Source organism: Lethenteron reissneri, chromosome 30 (assembly GCF_015708825.2).
Source record: "Lethenteron reissneri isolate LAM-NWPU_2019-01 chromosome 30, ASM1570882v1, whole genome shotgun sequence".
In the NCBI taxonomy this organism is placed as follows: Eukaryota; Metazoa; Chordata; class Hyperoartia; order Petromyzontiformes; family Petromyzontidae; genus Lethenteron; species Lethenteron reissneri.
Window position 1 is genome coordinate 13,821,739 of NC_083808.1, and position 22,146 is coordinate 13,843,884.

Here is a 22,146-nt window from a genome sequence, read left to right on the forward strand (position 1 = left end):
CAGTGTTTGAGAGTTAGAAACATACGTTTAGAACATTTCAGTTATAAACATTTCAGTAATAAAGACGCGTTTAGAGTCTTTGGCTCCTGTAAATGCCCACGTGATAAGCCACTTCGGTGAGCAATCGTGTGTGGCCAGATCGCTTCTAAAACAAAAAGGAGAGCTATATAACTCAGTGGGCCTCAACCAGGTAAGATAAAAACATCGCTTTGGTTTATTTATGATTCGCGTGTCCCCTGGGAGGCGACGAGTACGACAGAGACGCGGCCACCCAAAGCCGTCGTGAACCAGGGGCGGGTACACGACCGCCACTGGCCATTGGACACGCGTCTGGCAGTGGGCAAGGGCAGTGGGCAATGACAAAGAGAGCAAGGGCATTGTATAAGGGCAGCACCACGGGCCGGATGACGGGGATGAGCGGCGCTGTGAAAACAAAGAGCGAGTGTAAGAGCTTGTATGTACGTCGAACTTCTTTCGCACCATACGTAGCCAACCGCGCTTAATCAGAGGTGCGGGGTAAGGACAACACAACCGGCTTGGTGGACACGTCTCGGGGTTGTGGATCGTGTGGAGTAAGACTGGTTGAGCGTGCTCAGAGTGTCATTGAAGACTGTTAAGGTGGCGCACCTCACCCGGCCACAACAGCCTCCTCCACCCCGAGCATCATCCCCCGCCACCCTCAACCACCCTCGCCCGACTCCTCGCCGAGCCACGGAGTCGAGTTCGAGCCGCGCGCCTCCCACTCGCCAGCCCCGAGCCAAGCCCCCCGCAGCCGCCTATCGCGGCCGAGTGCCGCCGCCGCCTCCTCCCGACCCTCCCACGGGGAGCTGGGTCCCCGCCCCACGCCCCCAGCCCCACGCTCCCAGCTGCGCGGGGCCACGGCGAGGGAGAGGAGGAGGAGGAGAGAACGAGGGAGCCGAGGAGGAGCCGAGGGGGTTCCAGCGTGGCCGATCTCGCGCGGTGAGGATGGAGCCGCGTGGCTGTCCGTGGTTCGGGTTGGTGGGACGGGCGCAGCTCCTGTGCAGGAGGAGTGAGGACGTCTTCGGTGTGGCTGTGGTGTCAACATCGGGGGGAGGGGGGTTGTTTTTGCATTACCGGTAACCGAATGGGAGCAAAGAAAACTGATTACGGCGAACTCGCATGTCGTGAGCTGTGCCTGCGAGGGGAATCTGTGTGAACATTGTGTGCCGAGAGCGAATCTGTAAGTGCTTTATTTGTTTCATTTAGAATGTTCCATAGAGAATCCTGTGAGATGGGGGTCGCGGTCTCGTGAGATGAGGCTCTCGTGAGATGGGGGGGGGGGGTCCCATGAGATTGGGGGTCCCATGAGATTGGGGGTCCCATGAGATTGGGGGTCCCGTGAGATGGGACACTTCGCTCGCCAGGCAAGGGGTGCAGGGACGAGGCGCCTGGTTCGGGGTCCCCTGTGTGAGCCGTGTGGAGCAATCGGCAGCAGCAGCAGCAGCGCCTGGTTGCCAATCCACTGCCGCTCGTGCGCGCAGAGTACAGTGATAGCGGGGACCGTTCATAGACAAACGCCTTCTAGGCCGGCAGTACATCGGCTGAGACTCGTTCTCGCACTCGACGCACGTGCGCCTTGACATTCTCTGCACGGGGGCTGCTGGGGCTATATTTAGCCTCCACAGTGCGTGTGGAGGCACCGCGGGGCGAGTGTGACGATGTGTGGAGGAGGAGATACATATGTTGAGTATGTGACGATGTGCGGGAGTGTGATGATGTGTGGAGTGCGCTGTGTGGAGTGCGATTCGTGTGATGTTGAGCGTCATTGGTGAACCGTGCTGTGCTCTTCTCGCCTCCTCTGCCGTTCCACCCTTGTCATCTCTCCACAGGTTGAGAGCTGTGTGCGTTCCCTGATCCTTTAAACAGAGGTAGGGGAACACTGCCCTCACCAGTAGCTAGCACACGCACACACAGCAGCCACTTAAGCCGCAGCAAAAGGAGGGGGACCTCCTTGCATTGACGGAGGTGACTGAGCGCACACAAACATGTAAAAAACGCCGATTTTCCCGGTCAAAACTATTGCCCTGTAGTTCCCGATAAGTGCCGCTCAGGTGCTTGTTGGTGGAGGAGAAAATATCGTTTGTGGGACGCTTTGAAGTGGTGGGTCTCGTGTGCCAAATAAATGAATGTCGGGTTCGTTTCCCATTGATTGCCTTTCGATACGTTTGGTGTGTGATGAGTGATTACATGAAACCGGCGGGACAGCATTCCTACGGGGTGTTGTATGTACGTGAAATTCCACCGTAGACACCGCGCAATGTGCACGGTGTACATGAGCGAGCAACGGACCATTTTTGCCAGTATCAGAATATAAGAATTGGTTTTACTCTTTCTGAAGAGAAAACAGCGAATGGTAAGTCGACTTATCACTTGCTGTTTTCTCTTCTCTTAGTGTTTCATTCACGTTATGTCAGTGTCTTGTTCAGCTTTAACTACAGCATGTTTAACATCAACTTCCACTATCAAACGATTCGTACATGTCCACCGAGAATGCTTCGTTTCACAATTCTCGTGGGTAATTTGCCTGATCCCACATATATTTCGACCTCGGTCAGCTGGCAACCATTGCATACATGCCTAGTTAACCATCAAACATTGAATAAGTAACTATGTATTAAAAGGGTTAAATCACGATGTGCCCCTCTGCAAGGACCATGTGTATTGCACCCTGCTCGACATGGATTTGCGGAACAAATCAGCTGGCAAACATGGCACATATGCCAAATGTTATTGGTATTTAAAAAAAAGAAATATATAATTTTTGTAGTTAAGGGGTTATATCTCTTTGAGCCCTCTGATTTCCTATGAGTTGGTCATAAATGTAAGCAGATCGCGTACACAAGTCAACTCTCCATCTGCCCGCTGCTTGCTGCACATTTTCACTTTACAACCTCTCACCTCACCTCTCAGACCTCCACCCAGGTTTCAGTGAAAGAAGCCCAATTGATTGCTATTGATGTGTAACCTTCGAATAAGCAATCAAATACCTTGTGCAACTTTCTAATCGCTCCTTTACTGCATATCAAGATGTATCATGCATACATATTCACAATTCGTACTCTTATTCAGTTTGAATTTTCCCATTATAGGGACTCAAATTTAAAACGTTTCCCTTGACCTCTGTTATTTATACTAATTTGTATATCCAACTGCACATTTTATATGATTTGTTTTGGGTACAATATATGTAAGCAGGTCGTGAGCAATAAACCATGTAACATGACTACAATTTACTGCACAATTATTATTTTTAACTGCCTTAAAATGATTTGATTTAACCAACTGAAACTGTATTGGCCCTTGTGTTGAATTCATAGCTATTTACATATTAACCAATAAATGCAGAAAGAGCTCAACAGGACGTGGACATTTGAGAACATGAGTAACACCGGAGTTATTGTGTCTGTGTGTGTCTTCGTGTATGTATATGTCTTCTGTCTCTGTGTATGTCTCTCCGTGTCTTCTCCGTGTCGTGCACCACCATGTATGTGTGTCGTGTCTCCGTGTCCATACATATGTGTCTTTGTGTGTCAAATATCGGAGGAAGAAGCCACCCCCTGTGAGTGGGTGGCTGATGTGCCATCTGTTGAGGAACACGAAGATTAGTCCAGAGTCTGAGACCAGGAAAGTTCCAGGCAGAGTTGATCTCCCAAGTGAATTGCTGAGGGAGGGGAGGCTATTCTGCACATCCTGCTCTAAATGACAGTTACAACTGTCTGGACCACAGGATGGATTCTGCAGGATTGGAAGGGTTCCCTGGTGGTCCCCCTCTTGAAGATGGGGGCTGCACTGATTACAACAACTACCAGATCATCCCCCTCCTCAGTGTGCCGGGAAAGGTCCTGGCAATAATATGTTATTCAACATTGTCTTGACAAGCACGCTGAGGATAGATGTGTGGAGCCCCAATGTGGTTCCAAATCTTGGGCTGTCCTACAATGATGTCATATTCTCCGTTCGTCTGCTACAGCAGGGGTGTATGGAATTTTAACAGTACTTACATCTCTGCTTTATTGACCTGGTCACTGCCTATAATTCTATCAATAAGAAAGGGCTCTGGGTTATTCATGCTGTTGGGGTCACGGATTCCCTACTCACGATCATTAAGGATCTTCATGGTGGTGGTCAGGTCCAGATCACTTCCTATTCACCATACCCCTACGCTATTTAACATATTATTTGATCAAATATTTCAAAACTCTTTCCATGGCTCTACCGGACAAATTACCATCTGCGCGGTTTCAATGGAAGATTGTGATTGATGCCCAGGTGCGATCACGGAATGGCAAAATATACACATCCCTTATAGATGGCTACCCTGTTTAGATATGTTCAGAGAAGTGGCCCAATGCAAATGAATACTTTCAAATGCAACGCTCGTTGTTAAAATTACATTGATACGTTGGCACGTGTAGCATCTTTGCCAGTTGCTTTGACTTCCAAATCCACGTTGGACTGTACAAAATACACGTGGACCTTGTAGAAGAAACGTCCCTGGTTTTCACATGTACAGAGAAATAAGTGGCCAATGTGATTTAAACCCTTTAATTACAAAGTTACTTGTGCAACTTTTAATCAATAGAATGGCATTTGCGCCATGTTTGCCAGTTGATGTCACCCTCAAATGTCTGTTGTCAGGCAAATTATGCATGTAACCTGTAGAGTGAATCATTCTCTATGGGTATGTAGGATTCATTCCTAACCACCGTTATGAGCGGAGTGTTAGCAAAGCTTATGGTAACACGCCAGTGTCCAGCTTACGTGCCAAGAACTGCTCGAGGTTGCAATGCTACAGCTTTTAGTGAACACAGCCCAGTGTGACGTTGCACCCACCAAGTAGGTGACGAATCATGTCACTTTCCTTCCATGGCACCATGGCACCATATCCACAGCTTAGTGAATTCGAACAATGTGTAAAGGACACAGTTCAACCAAACAGCCAGAGACAGGGTTGTGTACTGTGACATTATACTCACCTGAATAACAACAACTATATTATGTATCTCTGAGGCAGGTACTGTACTCAAAGGTTAAGTCAAATACGGGAGCTATTAATGCAATTGTGGGTATTTATATATTTTGTTCAGGCTCCTTGAAGAAGAAGGGTCACATCCAAAACGTTGAGATTTATTTTCTCTCAGCGACAGTGAAGACTTCGTTATTGTGTTCATACTGGTAGGAACGAAGTGAACCAGCCTACAATAGATTATATCGTCCGTCCGTCCGATGTCCGATTAGGTGTAGCAACATCGCCCCCTACTGCAAACACTTGGCATGACCCTACAAAAACCTTTAGACTCAGTGAGGCTTTCCTGGCTAAACAAGTGTAATTCCCTGAGATAGCTTTTAATTAAAACATTTAAATAAAAAATTAACTCACAGCAACCTAAAGGCTACAGCTCGGCCTAAAGCCTAGAACTAGGCCTCAAACTCTCCCTTCGTATCGTACCCCCGCGTGTGTGAAAGGGAGTTAATGTTTAACAATGTTACATTCCCTGATGTTTTTAAATAGAAACATTTAATAAAGCTTTTACATTAATAATTAAAACATTAAAATAAAAAAATAACTCACAGCGGCCTAAAGCCTACAGCTAGGCCTAAAGCCTAAAACTAGGCCTCAAACTCTCCCTTTGTATCGTCCGATTAGGTGTAGCAACATCGCCCCCTACTGCAAACAATTGGCAGGACCCTACAAAAACCTTTAGACTCAGTGAGGCTTTCCTGGCTAAACAAGTGTAATAATACATTATGTTTATATTCTTTGGTTATTCGTTCCTACCAGCCCACCCCGCAGGGACCTGTTTTATTTATTTTGATATGAACCCAACCGGACAGTCTTTACAGGGGTACCGTATTTTCCCGCATATAACCCGTGGGGTATACCACTTTGTACAAACAAAACAAGACCCTGTGGGGTATATGGAGGTGTGGGCTATCCCTTAAATATTTTACACGTGTGACATGTCATAACTCGTTTAATGTTTTCATGGTAGGACTATCCATTATGCAATACTTACCTTTGACTAAAGCACTGCTGAATAAACCACTCGCACTAAAATTGCATATGTTATTACGTTTTAAATGATTCGAATTGTTTGTACAATGAAACGACAATGTTTGATGTGGGCACACTTTGTTTACCGTAATACTTTCAGTGGCTGTAGGGGGGTGCGAAAGTTTCAGCTGAGGCTATGGATTGCACAATGGGAAGGGCCTTAGTAACCGCCTACCAGACGTGGAATCATAATTGCTGAGTCCCTTAGACCGCTGCTATAAGCTGAGCACTATACAGTCGCGACCATAAGCTTTGTTCCAAACTTCCAATGGCCTTGTTGCCAGGAGGCAATGGCGTTACTGTAGTGCCGCTGTTGTCTGCGCAGTGCGCAATCTACCAGTGCTAAAACTGTACAGGGGTAACTACCGGTCCAGTAGCTGTAATATGGTGAGGTCAAATGCTGGTAAGCCTAAAAGTATGCTTACTTACGGTACTTATCTACCAGTTATGTGTTACTTATTTATGGGATATTTACTTTTGTTACTTATTTACTAGTTTTAAGTTCACTCGTATCCGGTTAATTTTGTTTTCTTTGTGCACGTTATGATTTTAATGTTAACAATTGATAGTGGAATGTATTACATATGTAAACTTCGTATTAATATGATGGAATTAAGCTGCGGTAACGACGTTAAAGATATGAATGCATGTGGGGTATATGGAGGTGCGGGCTATCTGAAATTTGTTTTACACAAAACTCTATTTTTGCGGGGTATATGCGTCTGCGGGTTATATGCGTATACGGGCTATATGCGGGAAAATACGGCATATGTGAGAAGCAAACGCGCAACGAACCAAAGTATTGCGTGTTTGGGTATGATACCTTTAGGGGGAGGTTTGATCCACCATCCCGCCCCCGTGGGGGTGGCAATCGTGTGTCGCGGATTTATCAGAATTAGAATATTTATTTATACTGGAGGAATAATAGATCACGACGTTGCGATCACAACACAAGCAATCGTCATCAGGTGGGACAACCACAGCAAGACAAAACTGCTGAAGTAGGCAGTAGGCAGTTTTGGCCTACTTCACCAGTTTTGTCTTGCTGTGGTTGTCCCACCTGATGACGATTGCTTGTGTAGCGATCGAAACGTCGTGATCTATTATTTTTATACCTACGTGACTTTGCCGAAAGAACCAAAGAGTATGGATTCCTGAAGTCACGAAAGCTTCAAATCAAGAGTATACTGGAGGAATCCGATGAGCTATAAAGCTCTTTTTCACAAATGTTCTGTAGGGGCGAGTCAGAACGTTACATGTAAAAGGAGGAAGAGGGAAGAAAGGGAGGGGGGTGGGGGAGATAATATAATCCAACAAAATCGAAAAATAGAGGAACAAACGCGATGTCTCGGTCTACCAACTTGTTTTCCCTTGGGAGCAACGATCATTATGCATTTGCGTGAATATGGTTGGGTATGAAGTCCGTCCCCCACCCCGTTTGTCTGGCTATTCATTGAACCTTGAAAACTCGTTATTGATCAACTGTATATTGATTGTCATTTATTTAGACATAACGTACATGTGCAATTTGAACGTTCAGCAGATGAATTTGGGGTATTAATTTAGAATTGTGCGGCACGGATTATTTCAGTTCGTAGATGATTAATATAACTTTGCAAGATGGTTTTTGGATTTACATTGACTGCATCTCCACACACTCCTGATTCGCCTTTGCAGCAGAAACCAGCGGTGAAGATGTGGCGCAGTCTCCAGTTTGTCAATGGCACTGGTGGCCGGCGCCTTCTCTCCCAGCAAACGCGGCACCAGCCCGTGTTGGCGATTCGCCGGGAAGATGTCAACGTGTGGGAGAGGCGAGCGCCCCTGGCTCCCAATCACGTGGAAATGTTGACTGCCGCTGGCTATACAGTGTTGGTACAACCTTCTAACCGCCGGGCCATACATGCCAATGTGAGTTTACGTGATTTTCCTCTGTGAGTTTGAACGTGTGGAGTGTTGTCATCGAAGAGATGGAACATCGCCACTTACATCGTCACTCCAATATATTGCTAATTGTTATGCCCGGTAAATATGTTTTTGTGTCCACGTATCCTAGGACGCATCATAATCTTTTACACTGTTCGTTACGAAACTCGCCACACAGCTCACAAATAAGCGTGCCCAGATCTGTGTAGCTGTAGTGCAAGATTCGAAATGATTTTTTTTAGGTTTAATTGAAAAATAAGCTGAGCTCAATAGACATTACCAAAAATAAACTTACTAAGAATAAAGAAATGTTAATGTGTCCCTGCATACTACTACAATGAGTGTCCTTGAATTCGATTAAATGAGTACCACTTTGTGAGGAAGGCAAAGGAGTGGTTGTCCCTTTGAGAGTCTTCGTTCCTCAACTGTCGCGTGATATGATTTGTTGGTGGGTGTTCTCAGCAGTGACGTCTATAAATATAACTTTGGTGTGGTGCCAAACCAGCTCTCTAAACTGCTGTCATATTTTGAGGTGGTCAGGTGGCTCAGAGGTCAGAATTCAAAGCTGATAGCACCGAGATTCTGTGTTAGAATTAGGCCTCGGCAAGGTAAGGTAATTTACCCTTTTTACCGGGTAAAAGGGTAAAGGTAAAGGTGTCGACATGCCAAGGGGTAAGGTAAAGGGTAGGGTAAAGGTAGCTTGGAAGAATTACCCGGTAGGGTAAAGGTAGCGCAAAGTATTACCCGGTAAATACGGTACCTTGTTTACCGCTAAAAGCTCCGTGGTGCAGTCCGTGGCCTCCATTTAATAAGTAATATTTTGAAAAACTTTTTTTTAAACACGCTTTTATGAAATGTACGAGTAATGGCAGAACTCCACGACTCCAGGAAGTGGCCCCGAAACTTGCCATAACGTAAGGGACCGTGGTGATTTACAGCCAACGTTAGTTGAGCGTGGACAATTAGACCCAAGCCGAAAAATAACATATAAAAAATAATGTTTAAAAATATAGATATGAATTTTTAATGATATAATATAGTATTGTCATCAGTATGACATAATTATACCAAGTTTGCAGTCGATACCACATTAAGAAGTGAGTTAAAATTGAGTTACAAGATTTGAGGATACGACGATGACGACAACAACGACAACAATGACAACAACAACAACGACAAGCGTGTAAAATTGGAATCATTGAGAGTATTTTATATGAATAAAGCGCTCTACCTGGCATTTACCGTTATAAACCTTTTTCATGTGTAGTAGTACCCTAGTAATTACCCTGTAATTGGGTAATTTGTATGGGGTAAGGGTAAAAGGTAGGGTAAAGGTAAGCTCGTTGATTTTTACCTTTTACCTTACCTGCTAAAGGGTAAAAGGTAGGGTAGAGTGATTGTATTGCGGTAAGGTAAAAGGTAGGGTAAAGGTAGGCTCGTTGTTTTTACCTTTTAACTTTTACCTTACCTTACCAAGGCCTAGTTCGAATTCAGGCAGCCAAGCAATGTTTTAAGTACCCTGAGAGTGCCCTCTAATCTGAGAACTCATGGCTCGGCATAAGAATTTTGGGAGAGAAAATTCTGGTGAGAGGTCGAATCATCCCTCCTGGATCGATAACATTTGTAACATTTTATGGGAAGTCCACAGTGCGAGTCACACCCCTTCAATAGACATGTCGACGACTGGCTCATGGATTTAAATAGTAGATGCAAACCGCCCCAGTTTGTCTTTTTCCCTTAATTTCAGCTTGTTGCGTTTGAATCCTCACCCGATGCTCCTTATATTTCACAGTCAGCCCCTGTGCATCTCTCTCCGTCTCTCATCGACGGCTCTTTTAAAATGTTCCCATAGTGCTTCTGGTTCTGCTTGAGCTTCGCTAAGGTTTACAATAGGTGAAACCCTTCCCCCAATGTTGACGTAAAGATTCCAAAGAACACAGGATGAGATGTTACTATCCTTTGTGCAAGCAGTTCCAAGAGTTCATGAACAGTGAGCCTGGTGAAATTTCGGGAGCGCATCGTCAGTAGTGACCCTTTGGTTCCTAGGGTGTTTCGGCCTTTCATCCTATACACCCTCCCCAAAGGCGGCCAGCGACAGGGTGATCAATCCTACGCTTGCGTCCCATTCCCAATTAGTCATAGGAGTTGCCTTGTTGTTGGTAGCCAACATCCCATGGGACTATGCATGGCAGGGGCGTCCTCCTCCCTGAGTCAAGCATTGTTGACTGCATACCTCCTGGCCCTCTCACTTTGGGGCCCAGCTGGGGTCTTTCCTCTTCATCCAGAGCCACTGACTGCTGCCTTCTGCCGCCTCCGATACAGCTTTGATTGCCGAACGCTGGCTCTGGCCCTTAATTCCCAGGTCTCTAAGCAGTCTGGTTGTAGATGTTGCCACAAAACCTCTGCAGCCCACCTCCACTGGTCGGACTTCTGTGTTCCAGCCATGATGCCGTGCTTCGGCAGCTAGATCGGCATAGCGCAGATGTTTTCGCTCATAAGTCTCATCTACTGAGTCCTCCCAGGGTACTGTGAGCTCAATGATGAAGACCTTCTTGAGCGAACGGGACCAGAGCACCACGTCAGGTCTTAGGGTGGTGGTTGCGATCTCCGGAGGAAACACAAGTTGCCGGCCAATGTCAGCTAGCATTTTCCAGTCGCGGGCCAAGTGCAGCTGGTCTCGCTCTATTGGTGTAGAGCCGCTCTTCGGTGGTTTAGCCCCTTCGCGGACAAAGGTCGTCCGTAAGGGGTGTGATACTGCTGGGGGTGGTAGGGAGTTGGTGGCAGCTCGCTTGTCCTCCAGGGCGGACGCAAGGTTTTTAAGGACTTGGTTGTGACGCCAAGTGTAGCGTCCTTGGGTGAGGCTTGTTTTACACCCTGTGAGAATGTGCCTGAGGTTGGCTGGCATGGAACAGAGGGCACAGTCCGGATCTTCACCATACCATTGGTGAAGATTAACTGGTGTTGGAAGGATGTCATATGTTGCTCTGATGGAGAAGCTCAACCGCCTCGCTTCCGTGGCCCACAGATCCTTCCAGCTGATCTTCCTCTTCTCCCCACTGTCCCATCGAGTCCACTGTCCTTGTTTGGCAAGCGAGACTGCCTTGGCCCACCTTACAGCCTCCTCCTGATGGCGTACTTCCTGCACTACCATCTTCCGCTGCTCTGGTGCAGTGGCCTTACTCCAAGCAGCACGGCTAGTTAGCCCAAGGCTTCCTCTCCCTTGCTGAACATGACCCACAATGTCAGCATGTCTGAGGGCTGCTGTTGCCTCCTGGACTGCTTTTCCTGGCCTCCATTTGCGCCCAGTTGCCAAGGTCGGCGCGTTGTTGCTCACCACTGGGTCTCGAGATTCATTCAGTGTCATCTGGAGCCTGGTTTTTGCACACTTGAATTCCTCGGTTAGACTGGTGAGGGGCAGCTTGAGGACACCACCTCCATAGAGGCATATGGTGGTAAGGCATCGTGGAACTCCGAGCCACTTCTTTAAGTAGCTCGTGGCTCCTCTTTCCATCTTCTCCACTGTTGAGATTGGAACCTCATACACTGCTAGGGGCCACAACACCCGGGGTAGGAGACCAAACTGCAGACACCAGGCCTTTAACTTTCAGGTAGCTGGGTGTTGTCGATGGACTGTAGGCTACTACTGATGTCTTTGCGCAGCTGTTGCACCTGGTCTTTGTCCTTCAGGCTTGCATCATACCACCTTCCAAGGCTTTTTACCGGCTGCTCAGACACTGTTGGGATTTGGTCATCTCCGATGAAGAATTTCAGGTCACAAAGTACTCCCTTCACAATCGAGATGCTGCGTGACTTGGATGGTTTAATCTTCATACGGGCCCAGCTGATGTTCTCCTCGAGTTTTCTGAGCAGTCTCCTGGTGCATGGGACAGTGGTGGTCAATGTTGTAATGTCGTCCATGTAGGCTCTGAGTGGAGGGAGGCGAAAACCAGAGTCGACTCGCTGTCCACCAGCAACCCATTTTGAGGATCTGATGATAACCTCCATTGCCATTATGAATGCCAATGGAGAAATGGTACATCCCGCCATTATACCTACATTCAGGCATTGCCATGAGGTGGTGAACTCTGAGGTGGTGAAGCAGAACTGCAGATCCTGAAAGTACGACTTCACCAGGGTTGTGATGGTGTCCGGTATGTGGAAAAATCTGAAGGCAGATCACAGGAGTTCATGGGGCACAGAGCCAAATGCATTGGCGAGGTCGAGGAAGACTACATGGAGGTCCCTTTTCTCCACCTTGGCCATTTGGATCTGGTGCCAGATCATGCTGGAATGTTCCAAGCAGCCAGAGAACCCTGATATTCCTGCCTTCTGTACAGATGTATCGACGTACGCATTCCTTTGCAGGTACTCGGCCATCCTCTGGGCAATGATCCTAAAGAAGATTTTACCCTCGACATTCAGTAAGGAGATTGGGCGGAATTGGCTGATGTTCACTGCATCCTTCTCCTTAGGGATCAGGACCCCGCCTGCCCTACGCCACACTTTGGGTATTTATCTTACTTTTAAGTCCTCAAATTTGTTTTCAGTGTTCACTTCCATCTCTAATTTTGTTTTACTTCGCAGCTTTTCTCTCCATTTTCGAACATATGCTCTGGACTCTTCTGTATTTAAATAATCCAAGTCCCAGTCTTAGAATTTGACAACCATGTCATTTTTTATCAAGTTTTCTGTTGGAACTGGACATTAACATGCGTAAAAAGAACACGTTTTTTGTGCAGATGGGGAGTCTCGCAATCGTTGGTCATTGTAACTGTCTCCACATATCTCTGTCCCTCCAGGATTATGTGAAGGCTGGAGCCATTCTGCAGGAGGACATCTCGGACGCGACCTTGATCCTGGGAGTAAAGAGGCCCCCGGATGGCAAGCTGATCCCTCACAAGACCTACGCTTTTTTCTCCCACACAATCAAGGCGCAGGAGGCCAACATGGGACTGCTGGAGGAGGTGGTTGCAAAGGTAAGAAACGATCAATTCACAAAGGGAGGAAAAGGTGCAGGCCTGAAATAGCTTGCACATGCACCTGCTGCCAGAAGGGCCTCCAGCTCTATAAACCACCTCTAGAGGGTATTTTGCCTACATTTTCACGCTGGCCAGATGTCTTGGAAGAGGCAAGGTGTACCCACACTTCACCCCACCACACGCCTTGGCTGTACCCATTGAACATATTGGCAGTACACCGGCATAAAAAAAAATCAAATTTTGGCAATAATTATTTTCCTGCGATTTGCAACCCTGGTCAGAAAATTTTGCGGGGTGCGTCAAAATCAGTTCTCGTGATGTAGAAGCAGTCGAAAGATAAATGTTACGAGTGGCTGAACACAAAGCTTCACAGTCTGTTGCCGTGTAGCACCGAGCCTGATGACAATTGGCTGCTCCGTGTTCCAAAGGCGAGATTTGACTCGTGCCCTAGACATGGCCGGACTTGTTCCTCGATTCATTTCCGAAATAATTTCTGGGTGGCATCAAAAGATTACGACTCCTGGTGCCACACGTTCAAATGGGAAAGCAGCTGCAACTTCTGATGGAGAGTCTGCAGCTCACTCAAGGGCAACAGCGACATCGTCGGACTATTTTACGAGGACCGGTCTGTTGTTATGCTGCAACGATGTACCGCCAATATGTCCAATTACACTGCTGGGTAAATACAGGCGGTGGGGGGGGCATTAAAGAAGCTTCCCCCCCCCCCTTGTTTCAACTGCAACGTCAGGAAAACGAACCGGCGACCTCTGGATGGCAAGTCCGGTGTGCTCACTGTTCGTTACACCAGAGTAGAACCTCGAAAAGGCGCTTTGCACAAAATTAGGGACGTTGAATTTTATCTTAAATTTCCAAACACTTGCTCTTGGGGCACATCTGTTTTCCTGTGGTGAACACCGACAGAGTATTGGGAAGTGATGTCTGTGAGACACATACCAGGTAGGAGTGATACAAATTATGGAAGTTTCGAGCGACGTGCCCACCACCATCTCTTCTAGCGATGTGCCCACCACCATCTCTTCTTGCGACGTGCCCTACTCAGACCATAATATAATGATGTGGTTTCGCTTTGCAGGGCATCCGCTTGATTGATTACGAGAAGATGGTGGACACCAAAGGAGTGCGTGTTGTGGCCTTCGGCAAGTGGGCTGGATTCACAGGTAACGGCCATTGCGGAGATTTTTTTATGCACACCCATCTCATTTACCTTGAGGACTTTACAAAACGGATTTCAGTCTTTTCATGCTCAGCGTGTCTCGACAGGGTGAACATGATTGTTTTTTATTGTATCTGCATCTTTTCTTTGTCGGATTGGATTGGGGGACTTGGAATGACTGCAGATCTAAATCATCAGATCGTGGCCCAAATCAGATTGATTTGCTGCAAGGAATTTTAATTCATATTGGAGAGTAAAGAATGTAATGTTTGTTTGGGAAGATGATATTTAATTTGAAAAATTATTTTTTTACCCTTTCGGGCAATAAAACAGGTGTCAAAATTCTTACTCTTTGTCTAGATGTTCAAACACCAAATAGATACATTTTGCAAGGAATCAAGACTGTATTAACTGCACGTGCTTATGGTGAACATGCAAATAAGCATGCTCTGAAAATATATGCATTGTCTTGAAACGGTCTGGCCTACACCAGAGACAGCCTTCTTTATGGCCTAGTCTCGCCAGTATCAGACCAGAGAACACCAAAATGCGAACATTTAGAAGACAATACACGTATCAGAGCATTTATATCATGAGTTGAGTAGTTATATCATGGGATACTGTGTCATTAGGGTGATTTGAAATTTACTGTGGTTTTCTGTATTGTGAAGCTGCCTATGATGTAATCGCCAACCGACTAAATCTGCTGTTTTGCTTTTATGATCAAAAATTATAATGTCAAAATGTGTCCCGTGTGCGTGCCACCTGGGCATGTGACAACTGGGTATGTGCCACCAGCACGCCATCGTGCCTAAACCCCTCCCACCAGCCTCCCCACCCGCAACTCTGCTCCACCACCACGCCTTCCCCTCCTAATAACTCTCCAATTACCTGCCCCCCCCCCTCATTGTTCTTCCCCACCTGGCATCACTCTATTAATTAGCGACATATCTCCATGCAGCTTCTGTCCCATCGCCCTGCCGTTCAACAATTGTACGCTCGAGATTTCCTTACTTTATTCTGCACACACTTCTATTTTCCTTGCGCCCCAACTCTCTTCATAATTTTCTTCGCCTGCCTATTATCCCAATTACTCATACCCCTCGCTGCAATGTGGTGAAACGCTTGCATTGTTATGTGTATATATTTTATTATTGTACAGAATTTTCTATTGTGACCCACCCCTACAGGGCATCTATGAAAAATAGCTTCATAGCTAATCGGATTCCTCCAGGATAAATAAAGATTCTGATTCAATGTTTAAGTTTAAGTAGTAATGTGATGGTGCTTTGAGTGGCAGATTTGTGCCAGAAAGCCGTAACGTGTGTAAGCAGAAATAAAATTGACTTGACTTGTTGTTTGTGCACCAGGCATGATCAACATCCTGCATGGCCTGGGCCTGCGCCTGCTTGCTCTGGGACACCACACGCCCTTCATCGTGAGAATGTTGCACACGCACACACTGCTCAGTAATCTGGGTACAGGAGAGGGGATTTTGAATATTGGCATACACATGTGGTCATGGAACAGATCAGCACCAGTGCTTTCACTTGTCGATCCTGGATGGAGCAGTTAAAATATACCCACAAATATACCCACAACCTGAGGATCATATATAGGAAGAGCGGGTTGATTTAATCTATAAACAAATAGTGCCAGGCATCAATAAAACGAAATCATTATTGGTGAGGTCAAGAAGGACATTCTTGGGAATTTGTTTCCGAATTATGAATGAGTAGGTACAACTTAAAAAAAAATCTAAATTCCACTATTAACTTGTAATAAAGAGAACTTTATTGTGGTTGAGCTCACTCGGTTTAGAATCAATGAAATGCATTATTTGGTCATACTGCTGCATTCGTAGTGGTGCACAAGCAACCAAAGACTCAACACATAGTTCCTAACTTAAAACATATATAACATGCAACGTTTCTAGCAATGACCCTTCTTCATAGCACATAAACGGAAATGCAGGTTTTCTTGCATCAAGAATCGCACAATATTGATGTCACGACAACAGTAATGTCACATGCGGAGCGATCGTACTTGTGTGCTGGGGGAATGCATGTTGTTTTAGCGCAAGCCCCTGCATTGATGTCGATGTCATGTGTCGCCTTGTGTCTGAGACAGCACATTGGCATGGCGCACAACTACAGGAACAGCAACCAGGCCATCCAGGCAGTGCGCGACGCCGGTTACGAGATCGCGCTGGGGCTCATGCCCAAATCAATCGGCCCCATCACGTTCGTGTTCACCGGCACCGGCAACGTCTCTCGGGTGCGACGCACATCCCAGCATCTCGTTCCTCTTTGTTTCAAGTGGCTTTGATGGGTGGTCACATATTTATATATATACAGTTGATCATCGATTAATTATTCGGCGTGCAATTATCCGGCTTACAACATTATCTGGCGGTCCCGGGCCGATCTGGCGAAAACGGCAAAACCGCTCCAAAGGCTGTAACCAGTCCGGCGATCGGCACCATGCGCGTGACAAATAAAGTATCTATGATTGATTTCGTTGTCCAATATTACATGCAGTTCATTTTACACACTACATACAACAACTTAAACAATGAAAATACTGCACTATGTAAATTTTTCATGAATATTAACTACAGTAATAAAAACAGAAAATATATACAGCGCGATCCGCGCCGTGCATTCATTGGTTGGTGCTGGCATCGGTTCCGTTTTGCAGGGAGCCCAGGAGATCTTTAACGAGCTGCCGTTCGAGTACGTGGAGCCCTACGACCTGAAGCACGTGTCTCTCAAAGGAGGTGCGAGGCGGATGGGCGATGATAGGGATGTCGCTGCTTTCCGTTGCACTTGACGATGTGTGATGCCGCCCTTCCTGTTCTGTGACTGCGAACCTTCGATTATCTCACTTGCAAAAGACATGACGCGGGAGAGTAACAGCGGTAGTGTGGGGGAGTAACAGAAAGATGCTGTAAATGTTTGTGTATCCACCGCAATGTGAACACTTGGTGCTGAAGATCGTAACTCGGCAAGACTTGTTATAGACAGAACGTGTCTCCGTCTTGGGTGTCGGATCGCAATCGTCTCTTTTGATAGTTTTAAGCCAGTTGAGGAAATTCCACATTGCTTATAGAGGGAATCATTCTTTCCCAACGATAGCCACTGTTCACCTCGAACAAAATGGTACTTATTTTATTAACCTTGAGTCGACTGCTCAACTGGGATGTAAACTCACAACCCTGCAAGTCACATGTTCCCATTCCCCCCCCCCCTCCCCAGGGGGAAAGGGAACCTTTCCCCTTACACGGGTCCCCCTTCCTGCGCTCCGTCTTCCGTGCCACAGTTAACTCGAGAATAAAGAACCCCACCGCACCTCCTTCACATCTTCTGTGCTGCCGCATAAATTTTGTTACTCTGCAACGAGGTGTAAATTAGTATTACTTTATTATTATTGTAGTACAAAAAGCAATAGCGCAACATACAAGTGTTTTAAAATGTAATTATTTTCTAAATATGACGGACTTTGGTTCCTAATGGCACATACCTCCTAAGGGCATATTTACTACGTGTGCACGGGCATATGTGAGAACCTGCTTGACAATTGTTTTCTAGGACTCGCACTCGTTGACATTGTTATGCAAATTATATCACGGTGGCTTTAATGTGCATTATATAATACATTAGTGCTTTACTAAAGCCTCAACGTCTAACCAAGCCTTATGGTGTATAAAACAAGAACTCGGGATGAGGTTCGCATGCTGGAATGAGAGGTGTGATGGCCACTCGGAATTGTGGGAATCCCATGCTGCCCTGCGACTGTTACTGATGTTGTACGTGCAGAGTGGCCTGCTCTAACTGGCCGCCGTTAATGAATCAAAGAACGGCCTTTACAGATTTCATGGCAGTGATGCAACATTGCAAAGTAATGGATTTTACCCTCATCAGAGGTCATCAGCTCGGTGTCGCTGTGCTATCCCGCTGCTCCAAGTTGTGCAGACACCTGTTGCGCAGTGTACCCAATTGGAATTGCATTTGCAAATGGATTGCTGTTAGCAGATGATGCTGCTCACTGAAGGGTCCACACATTTGGCCTCGGTTGGGAAAAAAAATTCATTTTACAGCATTTCAAAATATAGGTATCGCTGACGCAGTGCAGTAAGTGATGTCCACGTTGTTTCAACAAGGAACTTCTACATGTGGCCAATTTCTGCTCGTTTGTGCACGTGGCAGATTCACGCAAGGTGTATGGAACAGTGCTGAGCCGACACCACCACCTGGTGCGCAAGACGGACGACATCTACGATGCCCAGGAGTACGACATCTACCCAAAGCGCTACACCTCCCGCTTCAACCAGCAGGTATGGGCACCGCAGTGGCAAGATGTTAACTACCTCGGGAGGTCGTCGGTTTGATCCCGACCCTGATGCCTGCTGTATATTTGGAGTTTGCATGTTCTCCCCATGGTCACGTGACTATTTCTTCAGGTCTTCCGGTTTTTCCATCCATATTTATAAAAATGCGTATTAGAGTATTTGGCTGCTATATATTTCAACGTGATAAACCACTTCGTTGGGCTATCATTTGTGGCCAGGTTGCTTCCGAAAAAGAGCTATATAGCTCAGTGAGCATTGCCTGGTAAAATAAAAAAATAGTTTAGTTCAAAAATGCCCACAACCTAGATTATACATGAGAACGCCTCCACCAAGACTTGGACATGTGAAGACCTGCAACCTGGACACAAATGATAGCTCAATGTAGTGGCTTATCATGTGGAAATTTATAGCAGCCAGATACTCTAAACGCATGATGATTCTAAATGTGGAGGGAAAAAACAGAGGACCCGGAGGAAAATTCATGCGACCATGGGGAGAACATGAAAACTCCAAATATACAGGCATCAGGGTTGGGATCGAACCAACGACATTCTGTGTATACAAGGCGAGGTAGTAAATATCTCGCTACCGTGTGGCACCCTTGCTGGGGTTAGGGTTGCTTTCGCATTGAGTCTGAGGGTAAGGAGCTCTTCTTGTGTTTCACTCAAGTTTTCAAGGATATATCTTGGCAGAGGTAGTGGTGGATCACACCACGAGCATGGCTACCCGAGTTTAATTCCCAGCCACAGCTAACAAATGGCGCTTGATACCTGAACTGGTCCTGGGTTTCCTCTCCACCAAACCACAGAGACCAACAGGCCTTGATCCAACAGTGGATTGACAAAGTTTATTATTATTACGATTATTATTACCTTGGCAATTCGGGGCCAAGATGGTGGGGAGAACACATCACAAGGCGAGGGCGCTCGGAGCTTTGGTGAAGCAGTTTGCAACAACAGGCGTGGAAGAAAGAGAGGCACTTTCAGTGAGCTCAGGAGGTGGATGACCAGATGGGAACTGGGATCGATGGATTGAGATGAGCGTGCAAAAGGACACCGCGGGAGAAGGGGAGTCGTGGTTGCTGTAGCGTCACTGGGGAAGAGTTGTCCTTGTCGACGTCACCACTGTGGGTTGACCTTCCCAGATTGCCCCGTACACGACGTGCCTGGTGAATGGGATCTACTGGGACCCGGACACCCCTCGGCTGCTCAGCAAGGAGGATGCCCAGCGCCTCATGACCCCCATGCACCTGGCAGAGGGCTCCGAGGCGGACACCTTTGTCAAGGGCTGCCCCTACCTCCCGCACAGGCACGGACGCGGCAGCACATCCGCACGCGGCATGAGTGCCGAGCGGCGCGGTGACTTCGAGGCACCCCAGGGGTGGATGGATGGAGCCACGGCACTGGTGTTTTTACTGTCAGGTTTTGCGTTGACCTGCAATTCGCGACGTCTGTTCGCCCCTAACTCAGCGATCAACCGCCACAGAACCTGGCAGCTAGACGTGGCCGATTCATCGATTTAAAATACAGGTAGTCCCCGACTTACGATGGAGATGCGTTACGACGACCCCATCGTAAGTCGAAAATATCGTAAGTCGAAAATGGCCTAGGCTACCCAGGAGTCTTAAAGAATGGTGATAATTTAGCAAAACAGAGCAATTTACAGTACCGTACTGTATAAACTAAGCACTGTATGTATTTATGAATTACAATACTGTATTGTACAGTAAATTTTAAAGTAAAAAACAAGGTAAATTCTTAGCCTACCTATATGAACTGCAATTTCATAGAAAGTTTTTTCAGGAAACAATCTTATCTGCTATAAAAACTTTTAACATGCATTGAACACCGAGACAACTTTACTCCGTCGACCACTGGTGAGAGTGAGGCATCACACAAGGCGGGAGATGCGTACAGTACATCCCGGCAGCGTCCCAACGTACAGTGTCGTACCTCATACGCTGCTGCGTTTGCCTGCCGCGTGAAATGTAAAATATGTTACAATTTTGTCATATCGCCATCGTAAGATCGAAATATCGTAAGTCGGACCATCATAAGTCGGGGACTACCTGTATATAATTTACACTTACGATGCATGCGTCATAATCACGCCCGTGATAAATGTTCGTTTCTCTCTCCAAAAAGAAGCCAGGGCCCATGTCGCCATATTGAGAATCCTCTGCAGAAGGTGGGAGAGCCTCTGCGAGTGAGACCAAAGGAACCTAAAGGGGGGCGCACAACCAGAGCGTGGGGTAGTGACGCTGGGAGTAATTGTGATCTTCTTCCCTGGCACTAGTTCCTATAATGATGAGATGCTCTCTGTGTGACGAGGTACAGTGAGGATTTCTCTTTGCCTCATTCTTTGGGCAAAGGTAACAGTCTGAATGGTTTATACCAACAGTCATCCATGACTTAGGTAAGGAAGCCTCAACAATTGTTCTCGAGTCCTACATTTCCATTTTTGGTAATTTTTGGCATTTTTATTAGTGTTTTTGCACGTACAAGGACAGTGGATTTACCAGAGAAAATCCATGCATGGGGGAAGTGATGCTAAAAATGCACAATTTTGGACCTGTCATCTGAGAGGGCAGTGATATAGTATTCTATTGATTTAGATATTTCTGTCCGAGGCATTGTCTGAGGGTGCTATGAGGCAGTGACCGAGTGTCCTGTCGGCCGGCAGGTTCCTGGCCATCTGTGACATCTCAGCGGACCCCGGCGGCTCCATTGAGTTCATGACCGAGTGCACCACCATCGACGCGCCCTTCTGCATGTACGACGCTAACCAGAATTTCCACCACAACAGGTCAGTGCTTATTTTTTTGATTACTATCATGCTTGCTTAATTCCAGCAAAGCCTCACCGAGTCTCAACACTGCTTCAGGATGGTCGTGCCAAGTTTTTCTTATAGGGATGCGATGTTTCTGTGTGTAGTCCTAATTGAGTAATTTGCAGGTAATATTTCAGCATTGGGATTTTTGGCCAACACCAGTTACAGTGTACTTTTTTTTTAGCTATGGGAGGAAACCGGAGAACCCGGAGGAAAACCATACAAAGGCAGGGAAACAACATACAGACTTCACACACAAAAGGCACCCGAGTTAGGATTCAATACCTTGCTGGTTTTGTCAAGGAACATGAACCATCACGTGTACTCCGGTAATCCTTGCAGCGGGTTTTGGCTAGCCATCGAACAAAGACGGTCACCGCATCGCGCGCTTTCGGGTGCGCTTCTGCTGGCATCTGGAAAGCTCTTCCTTCTGATATTAGAAAGCCACTGGGAGCTATGCGCTTTTAAATCTAGATTAAAAACTCATTTTTTTATAACTGCTTTTTGAGTTTAGTGTGTTGTCCTTCCCCTGCACCTCCGATTAACACGGTTGGCTGCGTACGGTGCGAAAGAAGTTCAACATACATGGGTGGCAGCAACCAGCGCTCGGGCATGGAAGGAGTTTCGTACAATCCTGAGAGATAACGGCCTCAGTTCTTGGTCTTTGCATTGATTTCAGGCCTCACATTTTCCTGCCCATGGCATTGTGGTTTCCAGTTGAATTGGCCCTCCTGGCCACACCTTGCTGATAAAATGCAGTCAAAGTGTAAACCAGTCCAAGCAAGTGTTACACTAGGAGGGCATTAATCTTGAC

The 22,146-nt window shown here is 46.6% G+C and overlaps 1 protein-coding gene across 4 annotated transcripts in view; it reads left to right on the forward strand.

Annotated features, from left to right (window-relative positions):
• The first annotated feature begins 366 nt into the window (after nt 1-366).
• The window catches only part of AASS (aminoadipate-semialdehyde synthase), a 50,893-nt gene continuing 29,113 nt past the window's right edge, over nt 367-22,146 (forward strand). The window contains exons 1-11 of one of the 4 annotated variants that reach the window (XM_061563112.1): nt 373-960; nt 1,851-1,889; nt 7,754-7,984; nt 12,799-12,975; nt 14,072-14,156; nt 15,523-15,590; nt 16,283-16,429; nt 16,853-16,931; nt 18,361-18,488; nt 19,648-19,811; nt 21,186-21,308. In XM_061563112.1, coding sequence (XP_061419096.1) covers nt 7,772-7,984; nt 12,799-12,975; nt 14,072-14,156; nt 15,523-15,590; nt 16,283-16,429; nt 16,853-16,931; nt 18,361-18,488; nt 19,648-19,811; nt 21,186-21,308 — 1,184 coding nt within the window. In that variant the 5' untranslated portion in view covers nt 373-960; nt 1,851-1,889; nt 7,754-7,771. Of the gene's footprint in view, nt 961-1,180; nt 1,202-1,850; nt 1,890-7,753; nt 7,985-12,374; nt 12,508-12,798; nt 12,976-14,071; nt 14,157-15,522; nt 15,591-16,282; nt 16,430-16,852; nt 16,932-18,360; nt 18,489-19,647; nt 19,812-21,185; nt 21,309-22,146 lie in introns of those variants that run through there. The other 3 variants (XM_061563113.1, XM_061563114.1, XM_061563115.1) reach the window with 3 other exon arrangements.